At 41.2% G+C, this 20,284-nt stretch overlaps 1 protein-coding gene across 2 annotated transcripts in view; it reads right to left on the minus strand.

The window, feature by feature from the left end:
• Positions 1 to 4,967: 4,967 nt before the first annotated feature.
• The window catches only part of ugp2b (UDP-glucose pyrophosphorylase 2b), a 53,534-nt gene continuing 38,217 nt past the window's right edge, over positions 4,968 to 20,284 (minus strand). For both annotated transcript variants that reach the window (XM_036592724.1, XM_036592723.1), the window contains exons 5-10: positions 16,901 to 17,034; positions 13,633 to 13,930; positions 11,824 to 12,021; positions 10,261 to 10,503; positions 5,876 to 5,980; positions 4,968 to 5,565 (exon numbers count right to left, since the gene is read on the minus strand). In XM_036592724.1, coding sequence (XP_036448617.1) covers positions 5,458 to 5,565; positions 5,876 to 5,980; positions 10,261 to 10,503; positions 11,824 to 12,021; positions 13,633 to 13,930; positions 16,901 to 17,034 — 1,086 coding nt within the window. In that variant the 3' untranslated portion in view covers positions 4,968 to 5,457. The remainder of the gene's footprint in view (positions 5,566 to 5,875; positions 5,981 to 10,260; positions 10,504 to 11,823; positions 12,022 to 13,632; positions 13,931 to 16,900; positions 17,035 to 20,284) is intronic.

A 20,284-nucleotide genomic window follows, 5' to 3' on the forward strand; every position in this document is an offset into this window, starting at 1 on the left:
TCTGAGTCGTTTCTTTAAAAAGAATCCTTTCTCTTCTTTTCACTGGCCGAACTGTCTGTCCTGTAAACCGAGTCTCAGCAGGAATGGGCCTCTTTGCCAGTTGGCACCGTGCAACGCCTTCCAAAGATTTCAGTATGAATAGCAGCCAAAAACTGAGCCGGACCTTTGTGAATTAAACATCTCAAATAAGTGTGCTGGACTCGGTACGGGGCAGCTCAGGCCTTCTCTTTGGAGCAGTTTTTCCAGACATCAAGTCTGGATCGATTTAGCGAGGAATTCCACCAATTTTTCAAAACTTCTGCACAACTCAGTGGTTGAGATGTAAACAGAGTCATTCAGAGTGGTTTAGTGTAAAACGGTTGATTGTAGAGACTCAGATTTCTTGACAGTGGTGCTGTTAGGAACCAGGGGTCTCCATGTCTACAACACAAATATAGGCATTTTATTTATTATATTACCTACATGTGTCTTCTGAGATTTTATATGGAAAGTTGGTGATGGTAAAATAGTGATAATCTGAAAAAAAAATTTTATTTGGGGACGTTTTTGCCTCACAACGCCCTGCATGTATCCTTCCACCATTAATTGACTTAATAATCAGTTTCAGGTCAAAGCCTTCTCAAAACGACAACCACATTTCCAAAAATGTGGGACGCTGTGCAAAATGTAAATAAAAACAAAATGCAATGATGTGCAAATCATTTAAACCCCATATTTTATTGAAATTAGTACAAAGACAACGATATAAAATGTTAAAACTGAGAATTTTTTTGTTTTCATTAAAATATATGCCCATTTTGAATTTGATGCCAACAATATGTTCCAAAAAAAGTTGGGACAGGGGCAACAAAAGGCTGGTAAAGTTGTGTAATGCTAAAAAAACACCTCGTGATTAATTGGCAACAGGTCAGCAACATGATTGGGTATAAAAGAGCATCACAGAGAGGCTGAGTCTTTCAGAAGTAAAGATGAGGAGGAGTTCACCACTCTGTGAAAGACTGCATGATCAAATAGTGCAACAATTCAAGAATAACATTTGTCAACGTAAAATAGCAAAGAATTTTTGCTTTTCATCATCTACAGTACATAATAACACTAAAAGTTTCAGAGAATTTGGAGAAATCTCTGTATGCAAGGGAAAAGGCCAAAAACATTTGCTGGCCATGATCTTTGGGCCCTCAGGCGGCACTGCATTAAACACAGACATGATTCTGTAGTGGAAATCACTGCATGGGCTCAGAAACACTTCTGAAAACCACTGTCTATGAAAACAGTTTGTCGCTGTATCCACAAATGCAAATTAAAACTCTAAAACGCAAAGAAGAAACCAAATATAAACAGGATCCAGAAACGAAACCATATTCTGCATGTATTACAACAGCATTGCTGCGTATTAAAAGAGTCTGGGTGCTAAACTGGCCTGTCTGTAGTCCAGACCTGTCACCACTGATAATATTTGGAGGGTTATGAAATGAAAAATATGACAAAGGAGACCCTGAACTGCTGAGCAGCTAAAATTCTATAACAAACAAGAATATGAAAACATTTCACTATAAAAACTACAGCAGTGTCTCCTCAGTTCCCAAACGCTTACAGAGTGTTGTTAAAAGAAGAGGTGATGAAATACAGGGGTAAACAGGCCCCGTCCCAATTTTTTTGGAACATATTAAATTCAAAATGGGCATATATTTTTCAAACAGCAATAAAATTTCTCAGTTTCAACATTTGATTTTTTGTCTTTGTAGTATTTTCCTTTAAAAATATCATTCACATGATTTGTATATCATTGCATTCTATTTTTATTGACATTCTGCAAAGCATCACAACTTTTTTGGAAATGGGGTTGTATCATAAAACATTGTCTCAGACATTGGGAAGCATATTCATAACCAAATTCATGTAACACCTTTCGTGTGGAAGCATTTAGATGCAATAAGCTGTTCAGACATCTGCTTCCTGTCAACTCAATAAGCAGAAAATTCTGAAATCTCCCAATTACTAATCACCTTTAGGGATTTTACTCAATATAGACAATCTGTTTGGGTCCCTCATTGAAAAATAGCATTCAAATTCTAATCTAAAACACTTTGTGTGTAGATGTTCAAGACCTTGAGTAGTCAGCTCAGGTGCATGATATTATGGAACCAAGGCAGCTGAACTGGGCTCCTCATCTGAGCCCCTTCTGTACATTTAATATATATATCCAACAAAGATAGTTTGGTGAAAAATTAATGGAAAAAAACAGGCAGTTTTCCTTTTACCTCACATGCAGTTCATCAGCCAAGACATGTTTGGTGTCTGTAATTTGCTTCTTTAGATGAGGAGCCCTGTCCAGCTGCCTTACTGTTTTAGCTATGCTACATACTTCCAAGTGTGATGGACAAAATTATGTAGCATAGCTAAAAACAGTAATTCTGGAGCCTGAATTTTGTCTATACTTCTATTTGCTTTTATAGTGTCAGAAACCTTAAAAGCAAAAATTCAAATTTACTGAACAGCTCCACTCAGTTTTAGGCAGTCAATGAATTAGAAAGGCAGTTAGCACCATGCTAACTGGTCGTAAGCTTTTCATTAAGTGTTAGCTACATTAGCTACATCAGATATGAAACCAAATGTCTTAGCTAGTCAACTGCATTTGGTGTGTGGGTGTGTGGGTGGGGGGTGGGGGGGGGGTGAATCTGTTTACTGAAATTTCTTTTTAACCAGAAAAAATGTAGAAGACGAGTGAATCTCTCATTTTTCTTCTAAAGTTAGTGTTGTGGTTACAGCCCTGAGGAGAGAGAGAGGGGAGTGTGCTGTCAGATCAGCACTGAGGCGTGCTGGAGAAAGTGTGAGAGGACTGGACTAATGAGACCCTCCTCATTACAGAGAGAGAGAGAGAGAGAGAGAGGGGGGGGGGCAAACACAGAACATTCCTCACTTTTTTTTACCCCTATCCCTTGTTTTTGAGTGTCACCTTGCCCCTTGGAACTGAGTTACAAGAGGTAGTGATTGAAATCTTCTCCTATGAAACGGGACCCTCAAATAAAAAAGAACATTACTTTGCTAACAGGCTACTAGCGCTGCTCTGTAGGCGACCCTGCCAGTCTGCAGTGACAGCAGAGGAGGGTAAAGTTCAGCTCCTCACTGCTGGGCTTTAGTTACATTTAGGGCATCATATGCATTCAAAGTCGGTGGGCAATTATTTATTATCACTCACTCCTAATTCCTCAGTGCTATGAAGCTGAAGTGAGATATTCGCCAGCTTCTTGTTCAGATTATTCCATTCCACCTTAAATGGTGCAGCAGTTCTGATGTCTGAGGCACCGAACGGGGAATTTAGCTAGCTAGCGACTGAGACATCAGCACTACTAGCAATTTGTATACCTGTTATGAAGAAAAGGACCATACTATATTGAAACGATATTAAACTAAGATAATACAGTGGTTATTTTAACTTTTTAACAGAGAAAATACATTTGTGGACTTCTTTTCTTGCTTGTGTAGACTTGTGAAGGTTTTCTGAGCCAATTAATTTATATGGAATATCAAACGTTTCTTGTGCAGTCTGTTCAGGTCAGTTTTGCACCTCAGTGATCTGTTTTTGACCCGGTCTTTCTGATAGGCTGTCTGTGTTTGTGGTCCCAGTTTAAACCAGAATTCTTGTAGGGCTCTGGAATTCTCAGAGTCGTGTAATTCTCAGAGGGTTTTGGAATTCTTGAAGAGTTCTGGAACTTTGCGAGACTCCTGAAATTCTGGGGGGTTCTGGAATTCTCAGAGGGTTTTGGAATTCTTGAAGAGTTCTGGAACTTTGCAAGACTCCTGAAATTCCTGGAGGGTTCTGGAATTCTTAAAGAGTTCTGGAACTTTCAGAGACTCCTGAAATTCTTGTAGGGTTCTGGAATTCTTGAAGAGTTCTGGGATTTTCTGACACTGCTGAAATTCTTGGAGGGTTCTGGGATTACCTGCAGTATCTAGAATTCTCAGGATTCTGAAATTCTTGGAGAATGTTCTACAGTTTCTGCAGGCTGAGAGCTGTACAACTGGCTGGATCTGCTGTGTTTCTGTTTCCTGGTCTTGGCAGTTTTGCCATGCTGAGCATACTGAGTGTTCAGTTCATAAATTCAGGATTTTAATGCCTGGCTACCTTCAAATTACAGCTTTATGGTCACCTGCTGCCTCAGGGAGTTCTAGGATAGTGTGAGCTCAGTGTTTATAAACAGAGCAGTGAGGGGAAAACCTTATTTTAGCTGCATTCTAAAGTCAAGGCTGCAGTCGAGGTAGGGTGGGTCCTCGGTAGGACTGTCCTATGAAAACTCCTCCTTAGTAGCCTACTGGTCACACAAATGGAACAGTCCTAACGAGGCTGCATGGTGATGTCACCAGAAAGGCCCCGCCTCTTGCACTTAAGGTGTGAAACTTGTGAGGAACTGCTGAGAGAAAATGGAGCCCGTTGCATTGATTGATTGTTTGTTGCTTTTTTCATTTCTTCACGGAAATGGAGATGATGTTCTTATGGAGTTCGATATGCGATACGATACGATATACAGACGAATGTTTTAATTAATCAACCATTTTACACTTTATAAGGTAACGAAGAGGAATTCAAGGATGTGAACATCTTACATTTTAAAACAAGCTCTGCTCCAACGGCTTCGTTTTCTGCTATTGTTGTGATGCTGTTTTTTTCCTTCACGTCATTCGTGCGCAGAGAACTGGAGGGATACATCAGTTGCTTCCTCGAAATCACTCAGAACGTAGGCTGCATTTCTAGGCTGTATACGAAGGGTTCTTCACTTTGGAACGGCCTTCTATGATGTAGCGGCCGAGAACTGCAGTCTAGGCTTTGGAACGCAGCTTTTTCTCTAACCTGCTCTTTTTTAAGCTTTGGTCTCTTTTCCCATGTATGTCTCTCTCCTTCTCTCTCTCTCTCAGTAAAGGATTACTGGTAAGGTTGTGACCTGAACAGTGAAAACACACACATCCTGTTTTTGTTCGGTATTGCACTTTATTTTGTTCCATAGACGGTTCCAGGATGCATGGTGGCATCTGGAACTCACAGCTGGAACTGTTAGCGTAGAAAGCTTATTGCTTCTCTCTTCACATTTTAACACCACTCAAGTGTGAAACAGGCCGAAGTCAGCACTGTTTGGGGCGTCGCTATCAGAGCACTTCAAGGGAAAATACTGAACTTCACTCAGTAGAAAAAACAACAACAGATGACAATTTGACTTTGTGCTATATTATGCATACAGTGATTTCCCGCCGTTTCGATACTGACCCAGAAAATGGAATGTTTGAAAAAATACACATTAAAAGACTTCAAAGACTTCAAAGTATTACAAAAATAAGTCTGGAATCGTGAGAGGTTGTGTGTGTGGCTCTGCCTATCTGTCTCTCTGACTGTCTGTCTGTCTGTCTGTCATGAGGTGGAGGGACAGGAGAGGAGGAGTCATGTGATCTTGTGCCCCGGTCACATCAGTGGTCCAGGATGCGCAGGTTTCCGGAGACGATCTTGTTTTCCAGCATGGAGCCGGCTGGGATGTCGATCCGGTCCCCGTGATTGGCTATGATGATGACCGTTCCCTGGGCAGAACAGAGGGTCAAAGGTCAGGATGACTTCATGGCTTCAAGCTTATGGCTTTCTTTAAGTTCCCTTATGTTCCTTGCTTCTTTGGTTTTGCACTGGAGCTACAAGGCTAATGTAGCTGACAAGTAATGGAAGCCTATACCTTATCAATTAGCATCTCGCTAACTGGATGGACAAAATGATGTAAATTAGATTTTTTTATTTTTCACCAAATGTTTTAAACTTGGCAGTGCTGTGGCCCTGCAGGGGTTTGATACCCCGATTTAGCATCCAAATCTACTCCCTCAGCATTTCTCTGTCATTTACCTTCAGTGAGACGTTCTTCCCAAACGTGACATCTCCAGACACAGTCAGGTGGTCCAGCTCTAGCATGTCCGGGATGCTCTCAAAGCGGATCAGATACTCCTGGACCTGCAGATGTCAAAGAGTACAAACATACAGCTTTTCAGTTTAGGTTTAGAAGCACAAACAGTCCACATATAAAATGATACTATACTTTACTGCCTAATTTCTGGCCAATGTTCTGTGCTTTCTAAGCTATGGAAGCATATCAGTAGCAAAAATCTGAATGAAAATGTTAAATTATAATGTAAAATTGTATTTGTATGTTAACATGTATATTTCATTCTCATACCCTCACAGAGCACTTTATTAGAAACACTATATTAATACTGGGTATGGCCTCCGTTTGCTCTCAAAACAGCCTCAATTCTTTGCAGCTTGGATTCCATGAGATGTCGAAACACTGCTTTGAAATTCTGGCAATTCCTGCAGACTTTTCATGCTGTGAATCTCTTGTTCTACCACATCCAAAAGACACTCTTTTGGATTCAGATCTGGTGACTGGGAAGACCACCAAATGAACATTGATCTCACGGTCATGTTCCTAAAACCAGTTTGAGATATGTTTTGCTTTGTGACGTGGTGCATCACCATGCTGAAAGTAGCCATTAGAAAATGGTAAGTTGTGGCCATGAAGGGATGCACATGCTCAGCAACAATACTCAAACAGACTGTCATTCAAGCGATGACTGATTGGTATCAACAGGTCCAAAGTGTGCCAAAAAAACATTCCCCACGCCATTACACCACCTCCACCAGCCTGGACTGTTAACGCAAGGCAGGTTGGGACCACGGATTCATGCTGTTTGTGCCAAATTCCGACCCCTTCATCTGTGTACCTCAACAGAAATCGAGATTCATCAGACCAGGCTTTGCTTTTCCAGTTTAGCTGTCCAGTGTTGGTGAGCTTGTGCCCACTGCAGCCTCAGCCTTCTGTTCTTGGCTGACAGAAGTGAAACCCGACATGGTCTTCTGCTGTTGTAGCCCATCCGCCTCAAGGTTGGACGTGTTGGTCATTCGGAGATGCTTTTCTGCTCACCACAATTGTACAGAGTGGTTATCTGAGTAACCATAGCCTTTCTGTCAGCGCAAACCAGTCTGCCCATTCTCCGTTGACCTCTCTTCATCAATCATTTCCGTTTGCAGAACTGCTGCTGTTGTACTACGCAGACACGAGGAGAACGTGTTAACTCCACACAAAAAGAACCCTTGTTGCCCGGCTGGGGAATCAAACCCAGGCCCTTCTTGCTGTGACGACAGTTATCATTATTATGATAAATTCCATCACGCTACTCTTTTCTGAGCGTGTTGTGGATATTTTATTATAAATGTGTTCATTTATTGTAAGGGGAGCCTGTTTAACTGTATTAAGTGCAGAGCCGTCTGTGAAACCTGGAATGAAAATTATTGTACTCATCATTTTTGCTCATATATTGGCACTTCTTGTTTCTTTTTCTGTTTCAACTTCTTGAGCCTCAGAAAGGGTGTTACATATTGTGTCCCGGGAAAATATCTTTAAATATTGTGATTTTACATTTCTGCCATATCGGCTTCACCGCATCTCTGCAGAACCACAAACTATCACACCTGCGCCAGCCAATAGAATTCTTCAAAAGTCTCTCATATGTCAGGTGTTGCATACAGATGCAGGCTGGAACTAAACTCTGATGATGTGACAACTTTAAATCATCCACAGATCACAACGTTTAATACTCCACACCCCCTAAAGGCCTAATCACAGGAATGTTGATCCTTTAAAAGTGGACACGGACATGGGTACAGTCTCAGGTGGTCCATTAAGAGTCATTTCAAACCACAGTTAATTGAAATGGTCTTGAAAAGGTTCGATCCAGTGAAGAGACGGAGGGAGTTTGATGCAGGGTCTTCTGGTCTGCTGAAGTTTCTATGCACTTTTTCATCAATGCAGATAAAAGACTACAGCAGAATGTTCAGGGTAGATGTGCTGCACTCCTCTGCTGACCTGCAGCTCCACCAGCCGAGTCCCTGTAGAGCTGAAGGGCAGCACATTGCTGCAGTAATGAGGCTGCCCTACATACAGCTGTCTGCACCAACTCCAACAGCAGAGAGGACGCCATGCAGAGCTGCAGCAGCTACTGAACTCTCAAACTTTTCACTGCATAAATCAGAAAGTAAGCGTAGTGGACGAGCGCTGTCCTGGTGGCTAAAGTATTCAATTTGTGTTTGTTGCTTGTTTTAATGCTTATTTTCTTCTCTGGGATTAATAAAGAACTCAATCAATCAATCAGCCAATCAGTAGATGTACAGATGGATCACTGCAAAGTTGATGGTAAATAGATTTTTAGCTATAGTATTGTGACCTTACCTTATTTGGACACCTGCACATTACACCTACAGCTTTTATGACATCCCATTCTAAATCCATAGGCATTGATATGGAGTTGGTCCCCCTTTGCAGCTATAACAGCTTCCACTCTTCTGGGAAGCTTTCTACAGGATTTTGGAGTGTGGGAATTTTTGCCCATTCATCCAGAAGAGCATTTGTGAGGTCAGACACTGATGTTGGACGGAAGGGTCTGGCTCGCAATATCTGTTCGAGCTCATCCCAAATATGTTTGATGGGGTTGAGGCCAGGGCTCTGTGCCCCAGTCAAGTTCTTCCAAAACTCAAACTCACCCAGCCATGACTTCATGGAGCTTGCTTTGTGCACTGGGGCTCAGTCATGCTGGAACAGGAAAGGGTCTTCCCCAAAAATGCATACAATTGTCCAAAATGTCTTGTTCTGCTGATGCATTAAGAGTTCCTTTCACTGGAACTAAGGGTTCTAGGCCAACCCCTGAAAAACAACCCCACAGCATTATCTCTCCTCCACCAAACTTTACAGCTGGCACAATGCAGTCAGGCAGGTAACGTTCTCCTGGCATTTGCCAAACCCGACTCATCCATGAAGCTCCCACTGCAGTTTTTGTGCTGATGTTGATGCCAGAGGAGGTTTGAACTCTGCAGTTACTGAGTCAGCAGAGCGTTGGAAACTTTTATGCACTATGCTCGTCAGCGCTCTGTAACTTTACATGGTCTGACACTTTGTGGCTGAGTTGCTTTGGTTCCAAAACACTTCCACTTTTCAATAATACCACTAGATCGTGGAAAATCTAGGAGGGAAGAAATTTCGCAACTCAGTTGTTGCAACAGCGGCATCCTATTACAGTACGAATTCAGCTTGAATTCAGTGAGCTCTTTAGAACAACAAATTCTTTCGCTAATGTGTGTAAAGGCAGACTGCATGGCTAGGTGCTTGACTTTCATACACCTGTGGCAATGGGACTGAATGAAACACCTGAATTCAGTGATTAAGAGCTGTGTTCCAATACTTTTGTCTATATAGTGTATATATTACCTCATCCAAAAGCCTATGAAAGCAATTCATAGATTCTGAGAACCTCAAGGATTACTGCAATGTTCTCTACCCTCTAACGCTCAAAATGCATACTGTTTGTATATTATAAAAAAACTACATGCTACAAAGTAATATAAAACATTTCATACATTATAGAAACATTATGTATTATATATATACTACATAAAATATCTCTGCAAATTAAAAAAGGGGAATGAAGTTCTCGCTGGGGGAAAATGTTGTATTTTATGTGATACCCCTTTCAAAACGTGCCGAATTTCGATGCTATAATCATCCGTCCTGATGTACCACAGGAGTGTAAATGATTTTTTGCCAAATTTTGCTTTGCTTTGAGTTGAAACCAATCACAGTTTTCCCCTGTACCCTAAATTTAGTCGATCAACCAAGAGATTTGCCTCTTTAGTTTTGTACTGCAGCTACGAAGCTAATGTGGCTAACAAGTTATGGGAATGTGTATTTTTATTAGCATGGTGCTAACTGCATGCCTAAATCAGCACACACTTGCCTCAAAGCATGTAACTTGCTTATGCTGTTTCCAACACTGTAAGACACACTGTAATCCAAAAACATGGGCTAAATTATGTAGCATAGCTAAAAACAGGAGTAACAACCACCCGGAACTGTCTGTACTGTTATTTACACTGCTTGGAAATTAATATATGTAAAATGTGTTGCCACACTATTTCTTTAATTGTGTTTCTTAAGCAGTGAATGTTAGAGGTGGGCGATATGACAAAAATACAATGTCACGATACTAAATATCTTTTTTTAATATCTATTTTTTATGCGATCTGATAAGTAGGAATGGACTAAACAAACCAGCAGTGTCACCTTGAAAAATACTATGAATACAATTATTCTTATTCAAAATTTCATACACAAAATACCCGGAAAAGCATACTGTGACATACTGTCAAGTGATTTATGGCAATAACAAATTAGTGGACGTTACCTTGGTGAAGGAGCTGCCCAGCTTGACGTGAGGTGTGGTGGGGAACTCCCTCTTCTCGCTCATGGTGAGAGAGCCCGCCTCCAGGCTGTAGAGGTTAGACATGACCAGCAGGAGGTCGGAGGTGGTTTTGACGGGCAGGAAGCGGCTGCGGGGGACGTTGATGCCCAGAGCGTTGTCGAAACATTTGATGGCCGCTCCTACAGCGGTCTCCAGCTGGATCACGTTCAGCCCACCGTTCAGAGTCTGGAGAGAGATTAAAATATTACAATAAAGTACAATTCTGACAAGAAATGTTTTATAGACTTACCACAGGACATCAGGAATATTTCTCACTGATTTGCAAGAATCAGAGAAATTCACAGAAAGAACGCACCATAACAAAAATCAATGCTAAACGTCAGTGACTAAGGCCCAGTCCCATTTCACCCCTCACCCCTACCACTTCGTTTTGCGTGTTCACGTCTAGGGGTAGGGTGTCCCGATTCTTGAATAGTGAATATCTGACTTCAGCTTCATATCACTGAAGAATTAGAGGTGGGCGATAGTAAATAATTGTCCCCCCTCTTTGAAGGAATATGATTCCCTAAATGTAACTAAAGCCCAGCAGTGAGGAGCTGAATTTTACCCTCCTCTGCTGTCACTGCAGACTGGCAGGGTCGCCTACAGCATTAGTAGCCTGTTAATGAAGTAATGCTCTTTTTTTATATCGTAGTGGACGATTTCAATCGCTACCCCTTATAACTCAGTTCCAAGGGGCAAGGTGACACTCAAAAACAAGGTAAAAATAAGAAATGGGACTGGGCCTGAGTATCTCCAAAATAGTAGCTTTTCTGGAGAAGAAAAAAAACATCTTAACACTCAATAGAAATGAATAAAAAAAGATTTTATTCCTGAGCCACTTTGGAGCATTTTTGTTGGTTCAATCTTCATGACGTTTTCAAACAATGTAAAGGACAGCTACTGAACTCAAATAGTGTAAAAAAAAAAAAAATAGAGAAATGCAGCTTTGGCATATTATTCAAACCAAATTCTATTTTCAATTGATGCACTTCACTTAAAATGAGCATCTAAAAGTGAAGTCAATTTATAAAGCGCTTTTTACAACAAGAGTTGTTACAAAGCAGCTTTACAGAAAAATCCGGATCAAAACCCACATGAGTGTCGCCAATGGCAACAGTGGAAAGGAAAAACTCCTTGAGAGGAAAAACCTTGAGAGGAACCAAGATTTAAAAGGGACCTAACCCTCCTCTAAAAGTAGGCTATGATGCTGGAACTACTTACTCGGTTAGCTCACAGGAAGAACTACACAGCTAATAATTTCAGCACAGATTTTAAGATTGGATCACTTTTTACTTTCTCATTACACCGTCCAGCTTATCTGATGACATCATCCTGATACTGATACCTGCTATCAGAATTTACAACCAACCTCCGACACCACAATTAGATATGATAATCTGGAAGTGATTTAATGTCCTTGAACTTTTGCTAAGTGAACTATTTCCAGAAAGTAATGAAGAGGTATTACGTGGGTTGTGAAGGTTAATGTTTGTTTTTTTTTACCTTAGGATTCACGATGATCTCCATGTCCATGGCGTTCTGCTCCTGCAGTCTCTTGATGGCGGCCAGGCTGATCCACAGGTTGTTGGTGTTGAAGATTTTGAACTTGGAGACAGATTTGAACTCGTCCACGTGAGCTTTAGGAACCTGGGCGATCTCCAGTAACCTCAGCTTCCCCTCGTACTGGATGAGAGTTCCTCCCTGGAGAACACACAGAGCACTGTCGTAACATGCAACAGCCCAGTCGCTGGGATCTACTACGCCAACTCCATGCAACTTAAGTTAAAGGCATTAGATTTTCCAAAAATGAAAGAGAGAGGGAGGACCATCCTACCCACACACAGTGAGAGTGAGAGAGAGACAGAGAGGGAGAGAGAGGGAGAGGACTATTATTCTCTCTTGGACTTCAATGGATGGCTGTGGCATTGCTGGACACTTATTCTGTAATTTCCAGCCCAAAAATCTTCACAACCCACCAATATGCTTGAAAAAACACCCAAAGAAATATCAAAAAATTCAAAGATCAGCAATTCATCCACAATAAAAAATAATGCAGCAGTAAACCCGATTACATCAGTAATGATCCGCTGGGGGACACAGAGGTCTTGCCTTTGTAGACTGGAGATCTGGAGTATTTGCTGCTGTACTATTGAACTTGTGTGATTACTGTCACTGGTACGAAGGACCAAAAGCTCATTTTTAGACTCCAATCAGAAAGGCAAAAACAAAACAAAAACAAAAAAACCCCCAAAGATAACACTGCAAGCAACAAAAGAAGCATAACTATTATTACTATAAATTATTAAGCAATGCAGTTGATCTAAAAAAAGATTCATCCAATTTCAAAATGATTTATTTCACTTGTAAATCATTACAGAACAATGCAGTGAACTGTAAATGGTTTAAGGGGCATAAAGTTTATTATGGAATTTTACAAGTACTCCGTATGAACCTACGGACAACATCAACGCCATAGTCAAATTCATCCCACACTCGATTGAGCATGTCAGGTGTCGCTGCACTCACGGCTCTTCCAGTGCGATTTCGGAGATCATCCAGTGTTGTGGAACCAGCAACAAATGCTCTGAGCTGTTGGAGCTTCACTGCCGACGAAAATCACGTTGCACAGTTATGACTGATTCACTCTTATTGAAGTGGAGAACGCAGAACGCTTTCTGCTCAGGGGTCTCCATCTCCTCTCAGACTGAAGGGAGCCATCTTCCAGTGACAGAGACTCTATGATCCCCTCTTTCAGTTGGTATGTGATTGGTTGTAAAAATATGGCGCTTTGAAATCGGATGAATCTTTTTGAATTACCCTGTATAGTTGGCATATGCAGTTTATCTATTTAGTTCCCACATAAATGGAAGCATAGAATTGCCCAAAATGTCTTGGTTTGCTGAAGCATTAAGATTTCCCTTCACCGGAACTAAGGGTTCTAGGCCAACCCCTGAAAAAACCCCATAGCATCATCCCTCCTCCACCGAACTTTACAGCTGGCACAGTGCAGTCAGGCAGGTAACGTTCTCCTGGCATTCGCCAAACCCAGACTGGTCGACTAAGCTTTTATTGCTCCTAGGTGCTTCCATTTCACAATGATAGTACTTACAATTTATATATATGTATATAAATATATATTTATTCCTAAGTCATTTTACAGCTTTCTACTATTTATTAGTAGCTGGTGCATTTCACTTCATTGTATAAATTCTTGCAACCATATTTGTTCTTCATTACTGAAAGCATTGATTGTAAACTTTTGAACACTAGTTCAGATCTTCACACTGTACAGCAGGTTAACCGTCCTCTCACCTTGACGTCGGCTCTGGTCTTGTCCGTCACCTCCATGATGAACTCACAGCGTTTGCCGTTGGGTTGGCTGACCAGATGGTTAAGGATGTGTAGGTCCACCGTAGCGCCCAGGTTATCGATGTTGGAGACAAAGATGTACTCCTTGCCCTCTGCGATGAGCTGCTCCAGCAGGCCGGAGTTGAAGAAGCTGGCGTAGATGTCTCCGTGCCCGGGGGGGTACCAGCCATCAGCGCTTTCTCCAACCAGGCCTATGTCCTTCGCCACGGGCAGCAGCGATTCCTTATTGATCCGGGGATACCTTGAGAGAGAGAGAGAGAGAGAGAGAGAGAGAGAGAGGTGAGATGATATCAGCTGTACAGATATGGGGGCAGTCATGGGCCAGAAGGTCACCAGTTCGATCCCCTAAGCCGACAGTACGTGACGGAAGTGCCTGTGAATAGGGCTGCCCACCACTCTGGTCAAGTGTGCTCACTGCCCCCTAGTGTGTGTGCCTTCACTAGTGTGTATGTGGTGATTCACTGCTCAGATCAATTAAATGTGGAGGTGAAATTTCCCCGCTGTGGGACTAATAAGGGTCACTTAACTTATATTAAGTGATACTAACCTAATGAACTTCTGTACAACTTCATAGGTTGAAATAATTCGAGGTGTACCCCAAGGATCTGTCCTTGGGCCTCTCCTCTTTATCAATTACATCTCCCTACTCGGTCAGAACATCCGCAACCATGGTTTTAACTTTCACTGCTATGCTTCAGTTCTTATGTCAGAGATTTAAAACTCTGGTTGCAAAACAATTACCTGAAACTAAACCCTGATAAAACCGAGGTTCTGTTAGTTAAAACTTCACTTTCCCGAGTATTTAACTTTTCAGTCAACATTGATGGTGTCGCTATTAAGCCAGCCCCATTTGTTAAGAAGGCTGTTTTCTTGATTCATCCCTCACTTTTTGAGTCTCAGATTAAGCTGGTCACCAAAACTGCATTTCATCATCTGTGTAACGCTGCACGGTTACGCCCTATGCTGAATGGCACTAACGGTAAATGTTGAGCAATGCCTTCATCTTCTCTTGCATCAATTACTGTAACTCACTTTTCTATGGCTTTCCAGCTAAACTAATCAATCGTCTTCAGTACATCCAAAACTCAGCAGCCAGGGTTCCTCCACCAAGCGCACAGCTCATATTACTCCTGTGCTTCGACAGCTGCATTGGCTCATTCCCTCAACTAGACTTCCTACTATGGGCGACAGATCTTTCAGTGCTCTACCTTCCACTTCTTTGTCTTCCTTCAAATCTCTGCTAAAAACCTTCCTTTTTTCCTCTCTTTAGTCTTCCAGATATTTATTTACATTTTTTATTTTTTATTTATTTTGACACTATGTAAAGCATCCTTGGGTTTGTGAAAGGCACTATATAAGTTGAAATTATGATTGTTGTTGTTGTTATATCAATATGTTAAACTAAGCAAACAAATAGAAATTGTGCACTAAATTTTAGAGGACATGTTAACTTATGTTCACCTTTAAAATCAACAGAACATGTAATTTCCCACGGGGTGTTCAAACTTTTTCATATGGCTGTATGTAACGCCAAGAAATGTGTGACATATGAACTGATTACTGTTCTCAGACACTTAACTGAGTCAAAACCTTTTAAAAAGAAGCGACAGCATAGTCCGTAGCTGTGCTTCTAAATACAAGCCAGTGCCCACAGTGTCTGCTGCACATGAAAATGAAATTAAAATAATTTATAAAAAAGAAATTATGTTTTTCTTCAAAAGCTGCTGAAATGTTAGGAAGATTTTTTCCCTTTCTGTTTTGAATAGTCTGTCAAATATTAACTTTACCATAACTTCTGAGCCACTTTATTAATATTTAACAAGCCAATGCTTTGTACTTTGCTAAGTTTGAGAGCTTCCAGTTTCTGGAGTCCCCATATAGGAAGAGTTTCATTCCAGAAAGCTGTGCATCCATTTGTTGCAATTTTGGGCACAACATGTTTTTGAAAAGGATAACAGCCGGTGTATAATTGAGAAAATGACATTTCTCTAATGAAGGTGGTATTAATCATAATATAGCACTGATATTTCTTTTATGTGTGGCAACATCTATAATGGAAATTCAGAAAGTCTATAACGCGCTTTGGAATGAAAGTCTTTCTTTAGAACTGCTCTGGTTGGAGACGAAGTTTGTTTCCACAGTAGTTTTTGCTTGTTTTGCACAGTAGTTTCTGTTTGTATCGCTACTGAGCATTTTGTTTCATCCGATCCCCAGCAAAGTATGACCTCCAGGATTATCTTCCTTGCAGACATGGATCACATATCCAGTGTCGTACTGCATGGGGTGGAGTTTCGCTTGTACTGGAAGGAGTATCAGATGTACTGGGAGAGATTTTGGTTGTACTGGGAGGGTTTTCGGTTGTATTGGGAGGGTTTTCAGTTGTATTGGGAGGGTTTTTGGTTATATTGGGAGGGGTTTTGGTTGTACTGAGAGGAGTTTTGGTTGTACTGGCAGGAGTTTCGGTTGTACTAGGAGGAGTTTCAATTGTACTGGGAGGAGTTTCAATTGTACTGGGAGGAGTTCAGGTTTGCTGATAGGAGTTTCGGTTGTACTGGGAGGGGTTTCAGTTGTACTGGGAGGAGTTTCAGTTGTACTGGGGGGCTTGGTCATACTAGAGGAGTTTTGCTTGTACTGGTAGGGGTTTTGGTTGTACTGGGCAGTTTCGGTTGTACTGGGAGTGGTTTTGGTTGTACTGGGAGGGGTTTTGGTTGTACTTGGAGGAGTTTCATTTGTACTGTGAGGAGTTTTGGTTGTACTGGGAGGAGTTTCAGTTGTACTGAGAGGGGTTTCGGTCATACTAGGAGTCTTGCTTGTACTGGGAGGGGTTTCGGTTGTACTGGGAGTGGTTTTGGTTGTACTGGAAGGGGTTTCGGTTGTACTTGGAGGAGTTTCATGTGTACTGCAAGGAGTTTCGGTCACACTAGAAGGAGTTTTGCTTGCAATGGGAGAAGTTTCGGTTGTACTGGGAGGGGTTTTGGTTGTACTGGGAGGAGTTTTGGTTGTACTGGGAGGGGTTTCGGTTGTCGAATTTATCGTCTCAGTCCACCTCCTGAAGTGGTTTGAGTGATCAGATTTGTATCTGTTTTTAATGCGTCATGGTTCGTTTACACTTGCGTTTCTTTTTTTTACTTCATCCAGATATCCTGATACTCAAGACATGAAGTGACAAGGTGTAAACGAGGTCTGTGTTTTAAAGAAGAAGAATGTGTACCTGCTCTGGTTGAAGGTGTGTATCTTCACGCGGTGGTGTGTGTATTTCTGCAGGATCTTCCTGGTGTCCTCGTCTGTGTTGAAGGAGTTCATCAGGACCAGCGGGACGTCAGTGTTGTACGTCTTATTCAAATGCTGAGGATCATAAGAGACAAGACACATAAAACAGTGTTACAGAAACATCCAGCTGTGGGCAGGTATAACAGTGTGCATCAAGATGATGAATCTTGTGGCCAAAATTGAGAATTTGTGGCTAGAACGTCTGAACACCCCTGATCAAACTACTTTTTGTTGATTTTGAAGTGAAAAACTTCACATCCTTTACAGAGAAGACATTTAAATATGGCATTATCCTCACGTTTTAGCATATAATTTCTGTTTATTTACCAAGCTTAACAAACAGCAGCAAGAAAAAGTCATGCCATGTATGAAAAAGTAGAAGAACCTGCGATCAATAACTATTAATTTGCAGGAAGCTAATAAACTTCTAACTTTAGTGTTTCCGCTGAAATAAAAAGAAAGAAAGAAAAACATCTTCTTACTTTCTTATAATCTACAAACATTCAAGGCTTCTTTATTAAAGGCAATGGTTCTATTTAGAACCATTTGCATGCTTAAAAAAGTTCTTCGCATGGTGAAATTGTTCTTCAGACTGATGGAGGGTGTGTTGTATAAGTTTCTACATGGAACCTTTTTGAAAATTGTTCTGTATAGCAACAAAAAGCGTTCTTCTGTTGTTGCAATGTCAAGCAGAAGGACCATTTTTGGTCCTGTACAAAACCACATACAACATATTCTCCATCTATCTGAAGTTCTATATAGCACACATACTGCCTTTACTAAAGAACCGTTGAAGCACCATCTTTTTTAAGTGCTCATGTTCTAATGTGACCATTCAAAGCAGCCAAACTGCTGAAACTCTTTCTTTACAAATAACCGTTCTCTTTATTTCCGCATGCTTTCTCAGGGTGATTTAGTAAAGAGAGTTTAGTGGTTCGCCCGCTGGTTGATCATTACTCAATATCTTGGTCTGAATGGCCTAGAATTACATAATTTATGGTCAGCCTTCTGAGGTTACGTGTCCTGAAGCAGTGGCAATGCAACATGCATGGAAAATTACAACATGGAGAGAAAAGTATTCAATTTTGCACTTTTTTCTTGGTTAATATTAAACCTTTCTATAACATTTATGTATTTATTTTTTAGTGTGCTGCCTGAACAAAACCTCGCACCTCAAAAATGGTACAATTACTCGAGAAGGAAAAAACATGAAGTTTTATTTGGAGCATTTCTATTGGTCCACTAATTATGAAATTTATGACACCTAATCATGATATTTCTGAGGAGGTTAGACATGAGATAATCAACTTGTATACTGGAGAACAAAGACAAAGAAAAAAATTGATAAAAACAGGAGATTCTAAAAAAAACGATTAAAAGCTACAGAGAAAATGGGGCTCCTAACAACCACCTGGAAGACCTGGTAGACACCAAAACTGTCCCCATCAGATAAAAAACACTTTCATCTTTGAGAGAGAGGAGAAAATCAAGCTGCTTCAGATCTGAAAACATCCACAGGTGTTTCTGTCCATCCTTCCACTGTGAGAAGACGACTCAGCGCTGTGGGTCTGAAAGGATGTGTAGCTGTCAAGAAGAACCTCACTGAGAAAAAGCAAGACATCTGCACTGGAACTCTGAAACCGAGATGTGGAAGAAGGTTTTATGGCCTAAAGAGTCTAAATTTGTAATTGGGACTCCTTGGATCGTGAGAAGCAGAAACTACAGCCATATTCTAAGACTGAACTTTGGAGGTGTGTCTGCAGATTTCTTTGTGTTGGGAGACTGAAAGTAAGTCTCCTGGTAAGAATGGAAGCTGGAATAAAGGCAATTGACCATCACTGCAGTGTATGTGTTTAAAGATTTATCTACAAGATGTGCTAGAATTCATATATCCCTCTATACATTCCAACAAGGATCTGTACTGTGCGAATGGGGTTGGTGCTTGTCAGCAGTCATGGGACGAGTGATGTGCGCCCCACGGCTGAGAGTACACAGAGCTCTTTATGCACACTGTATTTATACAGGAGGCAGCCAGCCTATCCATTTACCTCTGCTAATGGGCTTAAGCAGACAGGAGGGAATCTGAGCCCATGAGGGAAGTAAAACTCCAGCTGAGAGACACGGAGCTGTGTTCTGGTGCAGAGGTGTACCACAGGGGTGTGTATTCTGGCCCGTCTCATTTCTCCTCTCGCTTAGAACACAGCATCCTCTGTTACTGCCCTTCTCTCTTTCTCTCTCTCTTTCTTTCTCTCTCTGCTACACTCCTCAGCCTTCACCTGCTCTCACAATTTCAAACTGCACAAAGTAGGGGTAAAGCTGTTTGCTGACTATATTTAACAATCTTATTGCTTCGCATGTTTTGAGGTACTGCTAAATAGAACTTTCAGCAAGTTCAATGCTTGTAACATCCTAACATAATGGAAATATGTGAATAAATAAAATATCGATTTTTTTTTGGGATGCTCAAACGTCAACATGCTCGAAACAATGTCTGAGGCTTAATTGATCTGTCCCTTTTATAGCCCACACAAATAATTCATGCTAATAAAGTCACTTACTACAAACTTTTTTAGGTGTGTTTGTGACATCACAAAAACAATCCATACAAAACAGGCTTAGGCTACGTTCACATTACCAGGTTGAAGTGGTACAAATCCGATTTTTTGCCCTAATGTGATTCAAATCTGATGTTTTCAGGGCTGTGTGGACGCGCAAATCTGATCCTTTCAAATCTGACATGAGCGACTTTGGATACGTTTACAAGTCTTTTTCTGATTTTTTGCTCAAATCCGATCTCTCTGACAGGATGGTTCCCACTCGTTTAGCTAAGTGATTCAAATCTGTCATCAATGTGAACGAACCGGCGTCCTGAAATGACCCTAATTCGCACATCCTACTCAGTAACGTCACGTAAATGAATCACGTGCATCATCAGCACAAACTAACGAGCAGAACGAGCTTCGCTGTGAAGATAATTAACTCATATCAGGGCAAAAAGTCCGATTTGTGCCACTTCAACCCAGTAATGTGAACATAGACTTTCATATGTGGTCCTAGATCGGATACGTAATGTCCTTAATGTAAACACTCAGATCGGAATTCATGTTTTTTTTCCACTGCATGTACGCCATCATTCAGCGTTACCATGGCAGCAGCGCCGAACAGAAGTTAAAGCCTGTAAATGGTGGAACAGCAACACCTCACCTTTTTTGCATTCGTCTCGCTTTAATAATGAACAGCTGAGAGCTGATCAGAGTGAATTATCTTCACAGCGAAGGCTGAAGCACGTGACGTACATGATTCATTCACGTGACGTTACTGAGTA

The sequence above is a fragment of the Colossoma macropomum genome, unplaced genomic scaffold, assembly GCF_904425465.1.
Source record: "Colossoma macropomum unplaced genomic scaffold, Colossoma_macropomum, whole genome shotgun sequence".
Taxonomy (NCBI): domain Eukaryota; kingdom Metazoa; phylum Chordata; class Actinopteri; order Characiformes; family Serrasalmidae; genus Colossoma; species Colossoma macropomum.